Below are 13744 nucleotides of genomic sequence, written 5' to 3'. Positions count from 1 at the left end.
TGTGTTGAGCTGTTTAGATTTCTCTTGATGTCAGCTTAAAAAACACACACCTCAGATGGGAGATGTGCTAATAAATGTGTGTGTGTGTGTGTAAAGGTGCGGGAGTCTGGTCAGGTGATGTCCACTGTCCCCAGATCGACACCCAGCAGCTGGACAGACAGATTAAAGCCATCATGACCGAAGTCATCCCCTTCCTCAAGGTAGGAACCCAGGACACACCTTAATACTCTATAGTGGTCTCCTTCCCTTTCATCTCCTCTCCTTCATTTATACTAGGGGTGGTCAATCCTCATCCTGGAAAGCTACTGGTCTGGATGTGCAGGCTTTTGTTCCAGACTTATTCTACATTTGGAGTGAGATAACATAAGACTATTGTGATGTATGTTTTGTGTGACTTGAGCAATGATTCACATAATGTTCTAAGAACAGACATTTTCACTCTTGGAATGAAATGCTTGGCAGTGGAATAGCCCTTGTTTCTGCCTTAGCCAACTTGTTGATGTCCCAACAAACAATTTGGCAAAGCTAGCATGATTTGAATCCAACAACAGTCATGTACCCAGGCTAGCAATATTGAATGTTGTTAAAGTCAAAGAACTGAGAGTGGTTGTTTTTGTTCTTGTGGTCTGTCAGGAGCACATGGACGAGGTGTGTTCCTACCAGCTGCTGACGTCGGTGCGGCGCATGGTGCTCACCCTCACCCAGCAGAACGACGAGAGCAAGGAGTTTGTCCGCTTCTTCCACCGACAGCTGGGAGGCATACTGCAGGTATGATAAGCATTATGATATTGTTTCAAATGTAGGAGGGGTTTTCCCCCACTGTGACTCAAACCTCAGATTAGTTTCTTTTGGTAGAATAAGAGCTGAAAACGTCCACCCAAACAAGTTAACAAAGTGCAGACTAACATAAGAATATGTATCCAGAAATATTGGTTCAGCCATTTTAAAATGCGTAGTATCAGCAAAGATTTTTTATAACTAAACCAAGATAGACCCACAGCCTGTCGTTTCCAATGGGAACAAATGAGCCATAGTGGGCAGAACAAGCAAGTAGGGGGGCAGAGCCAAGCACGAGCTAGCGAGATCCTATTGGTTCAGCCATAAAAAAAATAAAAATAAAAAAATAGTATCAGTGTGCAGCTTTTTCGATTTTCTCAACACCTATTCTGTCTATTATCTAGTGCAGTTTTAGCTTATCATTATTATCAAAATGGAGCCCTAAGTTTCTCTCCCTCCCCCTCAGGACTCTCTGAGTAAGTTTGCAGGACGTACTCTAAAGGACTGTGGCGAGGACCTGCTGGTGGAGATCTCTGAGATCCTGTTTAATGAGCTGGCCTTCTTCAGACTCATGCAGGATCTGGACAGCAACAGCATCAGTACTGCTACTATAACTAACTCCCAGGCCAGGCACAAGAACAGGAGACAACCACCTAATAACCAAGTCAAGCAGGAACACAGGAATAATGAGGTAGGTGGAGGGGAAGGAGTCTGGGGAGGGTGGGTGTGTGTGTGTGTGTCATTCGATCTATAATGAAATGAGGGAATCCATTTCAAGACTGGTAAACATTTGTCTACTTTCAGGAGAACAAGTCGCCGGAGGTCGAGAAGGCCTTTTCCCCAGCATATCTCGATGAAGACAAAGTGAGGAAATCAACATTCAACATCTGATTTTTCTAGTGTGGTTTCAAGCCAGATCTGTCTCTTTTTAGACTACACATTGTGTAGTCCAGGGGTGTCAAACTCAGAATGTGTTATTTCCTCAGCGTCAAAATCAGCAAAAATATTCCAGCGTTTTTTGTTTTTTTTTACGCTCCCTGACTGTCTAGCTTTCATTTCAGTGATTATTAGCAAGCTGGACACTGTATGAATGTAGGTCCATTTGTATAATTTCTACACAGTTTCAATTTGGTTTAGTCATTTTAAAGTATATTGAGTAAATGTTCTACCCCAAGAAATTGTCTAAAGAAAATTCTAATTTGACACCCCTGGTGTAGTCTAAAGGTTGGAAGGATAGTGTAAATGTCTTTAACTGTTTACATCTCCCTCTGTGTGTATAAATAACTGTTTACATCTCCCTCTGTGTGTAAATGTCTTAAATAACTGTTTACATCTCCCTCTGTGTGTAAATGTCTTAAATAACTGTTTACATCTCCCTCTGTGTGACAGGATGAAGATGAGACAGAGCAGAAAGAGACCGAGAGGGAGCGGCACGGAGGAGAGAGGAAGGACAGCAGGAGCAGCGAGGCCTCCGAGGTGGAGGTGGAGGAGGAGGAGGAAGAGGAGGATGGAGAGGGACTGCCACTCTCTATTAGTGAGTGAATACTACAATGCGAGAAGCCTCAATTAGCATAAAAGCTACTCTGTAAAGTGAGTTCAACCACAGCGAACCTTGCTAGTGACCGTAGCTACTAGAAGAAGCTTGTGAACGAGTGTTCTGCAGGTTAACAATGGAGGATTTGTTGTGAATTTTTATTGTCGTGGCTTTACAAGTGCCGCCTACCTATTTCCAACCAAGTAAACTCCTACTACTACTAGGATTATGAAGAGTGCCACACCCTAGACTAGTTACCTCCCAGTGCTAACCCTTCATGGTTTATGTTCTTGGCCAGATCTGTCCAAGGCGGAGACCCAGGCCCTGACTAACTACGGCAGCGGGGAGGATGAGAACGAGGTGGAGGAGATGGAGGAGTTTGAAGCTGAGCCCCCGGACGTCCAGACCTCCCTGCAGGCTAGCAATGATGGCGGAGAGCAACGGGTTAGGAAACACACACTCAGTACACACACTTCCATTAGACTGTCTAGTTACCATCTTCTCCTGTATTTCAGGGAGCAAATGAAGCCCCGTCAAATGGAAACCGAGAGACAAAGTCGGACCAAGAAAGCTCTGAGAGTAACGATGGTAAGAACGTTCACTGTCTCTTAGCTTTTAGCCAGCCAAAATAGTGCCCGTTTTTCTTTACGTCTACCTTTTGCTGTGTACATTGTCCACATTTTGATAAATGGCTGTCGGGTGTTTTCATTATAGCAGTGTTTGGTCTGATGGATGTCTTTGTGTTTTCAGCCCCTCTGATTCTCAATTAACCCCATTCCCCCCGCTTTCCTATCCTTTACAGTGGGGAAAAAAAGTATTTAGTCAGCCACCAATTGTGCAAGTTCTCCCACAAAAGATGAGAGGCCTGTAATTTTCATCATAGGTACACGTCAACTATGACAGACAAAATGAGGGAAAAAAATCCTGAAAATCACATTGTAGGATTTTTAATGAATGTATTTGCAAATTATGGTGGAAAATAAGTATTTGGTCAATAACAAAAGTTTCTCAATACTTTGTTATATACCCTTTGTTGGCAATGACACAGGTCAAACGTTTTCTGTAAGTCTTCACAAGGTTTTCACACTGTTGCTGGTATTTTGGCCCATTCCTCCATGCAGATCTCCTCTAGAGCAGTGATGTTTTGGGGCTGTCGCTGGGCAACACAGACTTTCAACTCCCCTCCAAAGATTTTCTATGGGGTTGAGATCTGGAGACTGGCTAGGCCACTCCAGGCCCTTGAAATGCTTCTACGAAGGCACTCCTTCGTTGCCCGGGCAGTGTGTTTGGGATCATTGTCATGCTGAAAGACCCAGCCACGTTTCATCTTCAATGCCCTTGCTGATGGAAGGAGGTTTTCACTCAAAATCTCAGATACATGGCCCCATTCATTCTTTCCTTTACACGGATCAGTCGTCCTGGTCCCTAGCATGATGTTTCCACCCCATGCTTCACAGTAGGTATGGTGTTCTTTGGATGCAACTCAGCCGTTCTTTTGTCCTCCAAACATGACGAGTTGAGTTTTTACCAAAAGGTTCTATTTTTTGGTTTCATCTGACCATATGACATTCTCCCAATCCTCTTCTGGGATCATCCAAATGAACTCTAGCAAACTTCAGACGGGCCTGGACATGTACTGGCTTAAGCAGGGGGACACGTCTTGCACTGCAGGATTTGAGTCCCTGGCGGCGTAGTGTGTTACTGATGGTAGGCTTTGTTACTTTGGTCCCAGCTCTCTGCAGGTCATTAACTAGGTCCCCCCGTGTGGTTCTGGGATTTTTGCTCACCGTTCTTGTGATCATTTTGACCCCACGGGGTGAGATCTTGCGTGGAGCCCCCAGATCGAGGGAGATTATTAGTGGTCTTGTATGTCTTCCATTTCCTAATAATTGCTCCCACAGTTGATTTCTTCAAACCAAGCTGCTTACCTATTGCAGATCCAGTCTTCCCAGCCTGGTGCAGGTCTACAATTTTGTTTCTGGTGTCCTTTGACAGCTCTTTGGTCTTGGCCATAGTGGAGTATGGAGTGTGACTGTTTGAGTTTGTGGACAGGTGTCTTTTATACTGATAACAAGTTCAAACAGGTGCCATTAATACAGGTAACGAGTGGAGGACAGAGGAGCCTCTTAAAGAAGAAGTTACAGGTCTGTGAGAGCCAGAAATCTTGCTTGTTTGTAGGTGACCAAATACTTATTTTCCACCATAATTTGCAAATAAATTCATAAAAAAATCCTACAATGTGATTTTCTGGATTTTTCTTCTCTCAATTTGTCTGTCATAGTTGACGTGTACCTATGATGAAAATTACAGGCCTCTCTATATTTTTAAGTGGAGATCTTGCACAATTGGTGGCTGACTAAATACTTTTTTCCCCCACTGTATGTCTCTCCCACCCTCCTTTTTTCCCTCACCTTCGCCTGTCTGTCCTAAACTTTCCTGTTGATTATCCCCCCCCAGTCAAGAGCAGTAGAGTCCGAGTCCATCGAGGTGGTGGACTCCCAGAGGAAGAGCGTGAGGCGGAGGGTGTGGAGCGCGGGAGGCCAGAGGGGAGAGCCAGGAGGTACGGCCTCCAGCAACCACCAACAACCAGGAGGGCTCCCACTCCCAGGGCTCAAACAGCAGCAGCAGCAGCCCCGACACAGAGTCACCCGTCATGATCAACATAGACGTAAGACCACTACACCGACCTATGGTCCTTTTTTTCCCTCTTTTTTTTTTTTACTACAAAAATTGTATTGGATTCAAGTCTGTAATTAGATTTTTTTTATTTTATGTATTCCAATGTCTTTATTACTTCTCCAAATGCTCTTCATGATTTATACCCTTTAATTCTTTATGATTTATACCCTTTTAATTATTTATGCTTTATACCCTTTTAATTCTTTATGATTTATACCTTTTTAATTCTTTATGATTTATATACTCTAACGCTTTAATTTTAATTCATGCAGGAGGTGGGATCAGGAAACACGCAGCCAGAAGTCAGACGAGGAAGATTTTGTCAAAGTGGAGGACTTACCCATGCAGCTCAGTGTCATATGTGAGGTGGGACTAGCCAGAATGACTCCATTTCCCCTGTTGTCGATACGTCCACTTCCCTTTTCCTCTTCTTACAAACTGTCTGATCATTGGTCTTATGAAATCTAATAATGTTCTCTGTGTGATGAACAGGAGGCGCTCCAGAAGAGGATAGTCGAGGAACAGCAGAATAATAATCTGTCTGCTGAGATCCTCAGTGGGAACACTGACACACTGGCTGGACTAGTGGGAAATGGACACACACTCAAAGAACCAGGTAGGTACAGACAAGTACCTAGTGAAATGATGCACTGTCTGGCACAGTTTTCAATTCAAAATTGTTTCATGAAACCGGTAGAGCGCAACTTCTTCACAGAATGTCCAGGTAAATAAATGTATGTTGCAGAACTGATATTATTCTGTCATGTAGACAAGTAAATGTTGCCTATATACTATGTTATGAATGACTATTTATACTTTATACTATTGTATCTATCTGCTGTGTTTGCGATATCTCTAGAAAGATAGAATCCTTCTACTACTTTTTTCTCCATCTTTCTTACAGAAACGATAGGTGCACAAAGTGCATGAAGAGACTGTCTTGTACAAACGTTGTCGAATGACCACCGTCTCATTGACCACTACAGAATAACCCTAAAGATGTTCAGACTCCTATTGGTACTTAATGATTTGATTATTGGACGGTAGCAAGGGTTGGCGAGAAATGTCAGGACGTGCCAGTGACTAAGCTGCGCTCGAAACAGTTCAAAACAACTACAATGGTTAAAACAACTATAACTGTAATGTAACCAATACGGTTTTGTTTATTTTAACTCCTGAGGCTGTATCTATTAAGCTCATCAGAGTAGAGTGCTGAAGATCTAAGGTCAGTTTGGGCTTTTAGATCATAATACATATTGATTGTATGGACAAGCTGGACCTGATCCTGGATCAGCACTCCTGCTCTGAGACGCTTGATACATATGGCCCCTGATTCCTGAATGTGTTCTATGATTTGTTGCTGATTTGGGGTTTTAGGTGGGGTCTCTCTCTCGCTCTATGCTGCTGTGTTACGTATAAAGTTTAACAAGCCTCGTTTGAATCCTCTAGTCTAGCAAACTTGTTGAAAATCGCCTTAGTTCTGTTTTTTCCGGATATGGGATCAGTTTGAAATCGGTTTTGTCATTTTGAATTGTTTTATTTGTTTGTGTTCTTGGCCTTGCCTTATTCTCTCGCTAGCGCCCATGCTTTTCAAGCAATTTACCCTTTGAACTCTTAAGAACTACAACGCTAAAGAACTACAAGTACGACTTCAAACTAGATTCAGGCTGCTGGTGAGGCGTTGCATCACCTTTGGCTGTAGACTACATTGGCACCTAACATCTTTTCCTTCTCATGTCATGGGGCTGTTGGTCATCTTTACTGCACTATTTTAATGTTACCTTTTCCCTTCCAAATCTTAGTTTTACCTTTTGTAGGCATGTTGATCTCTTTTTGTTTTGCTTTTGTTTCTCGGGGCAGTTTCCCATGATTTCCATGTAATTAAAGATGTTAACTACTGTATGTAGTTTTAAAGAATAAAATGATGGAACTTTTCAAAGCGGTGGCTTGTCTTTAACTAGTGTAGTTTACTGGAAGTCTGTAGACATAAAAGACCCATAATCAGATTACTTGAATGCAAAAAAATTGGAACTATGAACTGATTGATCAATGCTTTCATGTGCCCAGTTTATACCTGGCGCTAACGTGTCCTGGGCACTTTCTCAATTAGGTAAAAATCTGTCCTCTTCTTAACTCCTTATGTCCTCTTCTCCGTGACCCGTAAATCGAAATGCGGTCGCCATATAGAATAGGTGAACAGAGGCCTTTTCTGCACCAAGCACTCCCTTATCATCCCTACCGCGGTAGAACGTGTAGGCTCTTATCGATGATAGAAATAATGATGGGCTAATATAATTGTGTTTGTTAATTTGTAACAAAGCAGTGAACAGCATACAAAAATTGAGGTGCCATTTGTTAACCCTTTACACTTGTGGGAATTAGCCTATATGGATAGTCATATGCTCATGACCATGGAAGCAATTGAAAGGGAACAGTATGGATATAATGGGGGAAATTATTATTTGACCAAGGAGAGTACACAACCGTTCACCTGACAACTGAATCCAAACTTTACACATTTATTTGCATTTTAGCCATTTAGTGTACTTTGAGTACATTTGATAATGAAATCTAAAAATAAATAAAAATCCGGATACATCCAGTAACAAGACTATTCCTGGAAAATGTGGGGTAGGTGCAACATAAGACAATTTTTACAAGGGTTTGAGTGAGGACTACCTGGTGTCTCGGTCCATCCACCTCCAAAGCATGGACAGTTTCTAAGAAATGTCAATGCACTTATGACTGTCTGCAACTATAAGACACTTTTTTTTTTAGCTCTCCTAGCTGTGCCGTTGAGGAACTAGAGCACACTTGTTTCGTTTGGAACGCAGCCCTGTATCCCCGCCATCACACAATTACTGTTTATGCAATCCAAAAACTGTCCATTATAAATTGCAATCTGGGTCAGGTGGGCATGATTTTAATGCTTGTTCTATTGCCCACATGACTAGCTAAGTAATACGATCTTAGTTAGGCTTTCCAAGGCAATTCAGAGAAACAGATCGTAATTTTGGTGCGCATAGAAAGGAGTCTTGAGTGCATTCAGGTGCAGTGAATTTTCTTCAATAAACAAATGGGCTCATTCTGTTCAGAACAACCAAGGGTATGATGGCATGTCATCTTGTAACTACATCAAGCATAGTGATCATAAACATTGACACTGTATAGACATGAGATTTATGATTTGGAAATGTAAAGTGCACATTTGGACTCAGGTGTTTGGCTTGCTTATATGACATCAAAGCGGTATTTATTATAATCCTCAACGTCATCTTTCAAAATGTATAGTCATTTTAAATTTCCAACATTTCCCTTTTTTTTCTTCTTTAATTTTTTTTTTACAAAAGTTGCCCCCAGCCCTTCCGGTAATTAGGCAACTTCTTTTAGTGTGGTGCTCAAGTTCAGAATGGCTGTCAGTCAAAACCCATACAGAGCTGTGAAGCGGAGAACCAGAGCTCTGACGTCATGTATAGCATGTTACTGTACAGCCACTATGTTCCAATTTAGGGGCTTATTAGTGCCCAAATCTGCCATTTTTACCCTGTATACGGATACGAGTGTTACAGGTTAAGCAATTGAGGTTGAGGCAATATTTGGATCAGAGCAGTTAGTTACAGTGCAAAGACTTGAAATATGTACAACAGGATTCTCCAGTTGTGTTCCTGAATCAGTTGAGCCCACCACCGTTCTGTGCAATAGATCATTTAGAAACTGATCTGAGGTCTGTGTTGGAGGCTTCACCAGGGCATACAGGGGTTGGGGCAGTCACGGATGTAGGATTCCAGTTTTCCCTTGTTCACGTCCATCAACGTGGTGTATGTGGTCAACTGCAATGACGAGAAGAAGTCAATGTCACTCCGGACTTATGCATTACACTTTTTATTCAATCGTTCATTGCGATATGGTTGATTAATGATAAAACAGTAAATAAGGGCTCACCTTGTTCAAGACTGGTTTTGTCGACAGCACGTCGTACACTGTCTTCAGTGAGATGTTCTGAGGAGAAAGGAAAGGGGAAAAGAATCTTAGCACTTTGTTTAGCACAAAGATACTTTCTTGACTGAGTCCGATTTCCTTTTGTACAGGAAATTAAAACAAACATCCAGAAATATAATGTAAGGAGCAGAGCCAAATTATATAGTTGACTTTTTGTTCAGCCATGGAATGGTTGGTAGTCTGCCCACCTATGCATCTATGGCTTATCTATGGTTGTAGTACTCAGTACTCACTGCCTGCATGGTCTGGTTCATACACTTCATGGCTGGAGTCCTGCGGTTGTCCAAGAACAGAGGCTCATTCCAGTGATCGTAGTTGGTCTCCAGAACGTACCAGCGGCCCAGCTTCAGATCAATCCCTTCACAACAAACACAGGAGTACAATGTTTAGGAATTTGATGCTTCCTGTTTAAATCAGGAATATCTACATGTATCCTTATGTAATAGAAACGAACCTATCGGCTAGACAGATTTCCCTGCTTTTGTAGTCTTGATCACATCCCTGAATGTTTTACAAACCCAGTGTTTAACAATATGATTTGTATGACTATTGTGATGCAAGGTAATCTTGGGCATCATTATCTACTTTCATTAGTTGAAATTTGGACTCAAGGATTTCCAACAGCATAAATGTGGTATTTTGGAATAGAATGGTGTGCCGTCTTTTGTTCCCACCCCCAAGACCTTTTCAAATCAAACATGCTAGTGCTGGGCTGGTGTGTTTATAGACTATAATTTCAGTAGTTGAAATTGGATAGTAATATAGCGTTTTTAGCCACTCACTCCCAGATGTCGATGCTGAGGACTCTGGAGCGGGTGATGACACAGCCCTGGCCCGTCTGGTTCCCTCCCAGGATGAAGTAGGCCGGGGCCAGCAGCTTGGTCTGGGCCAGAAGGTGCTTAGCCTCCTCGTAGCTGCATACACACAGGGTTAAAGAGAGGGTGTGTTTGTGAGACCAAAGAAATGTCCATTTCAAAATGCTGGTCTTGAATGTACTCAGGTTTTCCTCCATAATACAGCCCTTATCTCTGATTCCACTAAGTATTGCCATCATATTAAAGCAAGAATAAGAATGGGTATTATTACCTTCAATAACAAAACATATACATATAAATACGGTTGACATGATATTGTAATTTGATACTTCCATGAAAGTGGAAAGATACCTGGTAGCATTCTCTAAGACTGAGCGAGTGAGGAAACTCATCCACATCCCATCTCTATTCCCCAGGATCCACTCCACGATCCCTGAGAAAGGACAGACACACTTAACATTCCCCGCTCCGCATTCATCACAGGTCTATAAGTACTGATTGAGAGACCGGGAGAGTTTTATAGCTCACCGATGTATCCCCCTCCATCAAGGCTGAAGCGCTCATTCATGGTCAGAGTGAAAACATGCTTCAAAGAAAATGAGAAATGTAAAAAAAAGTGTCAAACATTACACTGTTTCACAACTACCATGATATTAAAACAGATGTAAGAAAGCCATTTATTTTTCTGTCATCATTGGCTAAAAAGACACCACTTCAGGGTCACGTTCTAAAGGCATGAAAAGGGATTTCTGACAATGTTCCCATTTGAAAATGTTGCTTTCTTCCATTTGTGCCTGCTGAATGCAGCCCGAGCAGACTGGAACTCACCGGCTTGATGCCAGTCAGCATGCCCACATAGCCGGCGAAGTTAGTGGACTTGAAGACCGTCTTGTTGCCTCTCTGGAAGTCGATGTTGACCACCAGAGGCTTGAGTTTCTCTGTTATCAGCCAGGACCTGTTCTTCATGTCCCACCTGGTAGAGAAAGAAACAATATAAGGGGATTCTTTTCAGTAAAGAATAAAACGGTGTAGCAACTGGGAAAAAAAGTTGACAGAAAACCAGTGAAAAACAAATCACATTGGTTAGAAGGTATTGTTCATCCAAATAACAAATGCAAACCACATTATATAACCACATTATATAAATCAGTGACTGACTAGTGATTTGGGTTTGTAATAGCTACAGTGTCCTATTAACACAATGGAGCACAAAACAATGTGTGGTAGGACCCTTGATATGCCTTCTTTTGTCACTAAACCGTAGCAGTGACATTCTTACCCCATGAATAGTCCAAAGTCCATATTCCGCCCATGGATAAGGTTACCTATGACAATGCAAGGAGAAACCAAAATGCTGTGTGTACATGACAATTTCAAGCATCACGTCCTACTATGATGACATGTACTTGCTGCATAACTAAAGTATTGATTCAAATGTGTCATAACATAACATGAGTTACTTACCATTTGAGTCCTCTGCCACTAGAGAAGTGCACACCGTGAAGACCTCATAGAAGATGTTGAAGAGGACAACCTCGCCTGGAATGAAACATGTATAATACAATCAGAATAGGAGGGAGGTGAGACAGAAACTAGAGACCGAATGATAGTGAAGTTACGGTCATGGGTTGAAATTAGGCAATTGTGGGTTACTGTATATTACCAAGGGGAACACCCGAGGCAGTCGCAATTCCCTTTTATTTCCTCGTTGAATGGGTAGGGAAGGGTACTCACTATCAAAGGCTGCAGAACACACAAAACCATTAGTCATGGAGAAACAGTTACATGATCAAATTAAACAATAATTGAAATTATTTTATGAGACGAGGTGTAATAGAGTTTTCCAGTGAAATGATCAAACGCTCTCACCAAGTCCTTGTCGACCAAATCTATTAGTTTCCCACTAGGAACGAAAGCGTTGGCCAAATCCCTGATAGCCTGGATCATGCTGACCAACTGAAGAAAACCAGACAAATAGTGAATAAGAAAACAGTACAAGTATTGATCCTATAGTAAATACATTTACGTAATTGAAATTGATATGAACAAGACATGTAATACTCTCACCTCAGCTTTTTTGTTGGTGATGATTAGCTTCCATCTTTCGCTGGGGGGCAAATCCAGGTCTATTGTGTACCAGGTGACGGACCCTTTGAATCTGATCAAAACCGTGACATGAGACCTTTTAGATTGATGCATAATGACATTGAGGTCACTTTACTATCCCCTGAAAGTGGTATTGCATAATATTGTCATGTGAGACTCATTCACATTAGTCACTAAAGTAGTTACTACAGTAGTCATAGTTGCCCCAGTGCAATTACAATGGACAGAGGCAGGTAGCTAATGACATTATGCACCTGGTTATACACAATACAAACACTTCCTGTTTACCTTGCATAAGGTGTGCTGCCTCATGCATGAGCTAGGAGCTTGTGCCAGGTGTTACAAAACTTATGCAAGTTGTTTAGTTGGACAATTGACAGCACCTTGGACAACTAGCAAGCACACTGTGACTAACTAATGGCAATACTTACGTTGGACCTTTGGGAGGGTACATGCCCGTCTGACATTCTTCGGTATACTGTTAGAGGGCGATAGAAAGTAAAGCTTTGTTCAGGTGAAGACACACTTTCTAGCTAGCACTCAGGCTAACTAATATTTTGCTGACAGTTACGATGACAGAATAGTCAGTATTTGGATGCACTTACCGGTGGCACAAACTGTGCCGATACTGCAGATAAGGACACCAAGAGAAGAGAACACAACCAATCCATCTTGTGCCCCGTTGTTTGTGTGTGAAGCTTCTTCTAACTTTTGGTCCGCTTCAAAATACGGAAGTGCATGCTTTCCTCGTGATTTGAGAGGAGCGTACCATTACACTATGGGCATGCGGCTTCAACAGATTTTATACATTAATTTTTCTCTGATTCAGATACATTATTTGTTTTGTTTATGTCGCTTATCACACATAAAATGGTTAAGCGTATAAATAGGCTTCTACTGATGAGAAAATATATAAATATGTCCTCCCATCCCTGATACTGGTACATTCCTGATTGTTATACTGAAGTGAAAACAAGCACATGACATGACTGGCAGTTAAAGAGCAATAGAATGGGCTTATTGTAGTTAAAGTTGGGCACAGGTTACTCATAAAACAACTGAAAGGGGTTGTGTGTGACAAATTAATTTTTTAAGCAAATTCGCTTGTCATCAAAGGCTGTTAAAAATAGTTTAAAGCTGAGGAGCTTTGCCATATTCACACCTTGAAGCTGTAGTAGAGAGTGTGGTAAATTGAGCCAGGGGTAAACTGAGCAACCGTTGTTTCTAGGAAACCGAATACAAAATAAATAGTCTGTGAAAAAGTATGGAAAAAGTATTAAGCAAGTTAGGTCCAAAAAAACGATTTTCAACAAGTCAAATGAATTTGTGTTAAGAGGTTTCATGACGCTTGTATCAAAACCAAAGTAAATAATTGTAAGATTGTTCTATACATCAGTTTGTGCCTCTATAAGCTTCAATATGAGGTCATAAAACTAGCATTAAAGTGCATCCTTGTAGCTGTGTGGGCTAATATAGTCAAAATGTTTGCCTTGGGATAAGTTGAGCCAATGGCAAGTTGAGAAAATGGAAGTATGTTTTCTTCCCAGGTGTAATGCAAGGCATTATTCCTGGGATATGAGGTAACAACAGGGCCTAGCCTATGTTAAAAGTACCAAGTGTTTGTTAGGTGTTAAGCCTGTGTTCAAATATGCTTAAAAGACAAAAAAGCAATTGTGATTGTGTTGAATTGTGGTTGTGAAAAAAGACTGTAAAGAAAAGGTATTGATCATTAACAAAGGGGTATATAACAAAGTACAGATTGTTATTACCAAATACTCAATTCCCATAAGTTTTGTCAATAAATAATAAATCCCTACCGATTTTTGATTTGTAT

General features: G+C 41.4%; 1 protein-coding gene and 1 pseudogene across 6 annotated transcripts in view; one reads left to right on the top strand and one right to left on the bottom strand.

Annotated features, from left to right (window-relative positions):
• LOC121558529 (pericentriolar material 1 protein-like) overlaps nt 1-3025 on the top strand; it is a 34791-nt gene extending 31766 nt beyond the window's left edge. For 3 of the 6 annotated variants that reach the window (XM_045218999.1, XM_045219001.1, XM_045218997.1), the window contains 6 exons: nt 97-200; nt 634-768; nt 1244-1468; nt 1582-1641; nt 2167-2311; nt 2610-3003. In XM_045218999.1, the coding sequence (XP_045074934.1) occupies nt 97-200; nt 634-768; nt 1244-1468; nt 1582-1641; nt 2167-2311; nt 2610-2923 (983 nt within the window). In that variant the 3' untranslated portion in view covers nt 2924-3003. Of the gene's footprint in view, nt 1-96; nt 201-633; nt 769-1243; nt 1469-1581; nt 1642-2166; nt 2312-2609 lie in introns of all 6 variants that reach the window. The other 3 variants (XM_045219000.1, XM_045219002.1, XM_045218998.1) reach the window with 3 other exon arrangements.
• Nucleotides 3026-8040: 5015 nt separating this feature from the next.
• Nucleotides 8041-12642, bottom strand: LOC121558528 (annotated as a pseudogene).
• Between the last annotated feature and the right edge of the window lie 1102 nt (nt 12643-13744).

Source organism: Coregonus clupeaformis, unplaced genomic scaffold, assembly GCF_020615455.1.
Source record: "Coregonus clupeaformis isolate EN_2021a unplaced genomic scaffold, ASM2061545v1 scaf1964, whole genome shotgun sequence".
Classification (NCBI taxonomy): domain Eukaryota; kingdom Metazoa; phylum Chordata; class Actinopteri; order Salmoniformes; family Salmonidae; genus Coregonus; species Coregonus clupeaformis.
This window is presented reverse-complemented; position numbering and strand designations above follow the sequence as displayed.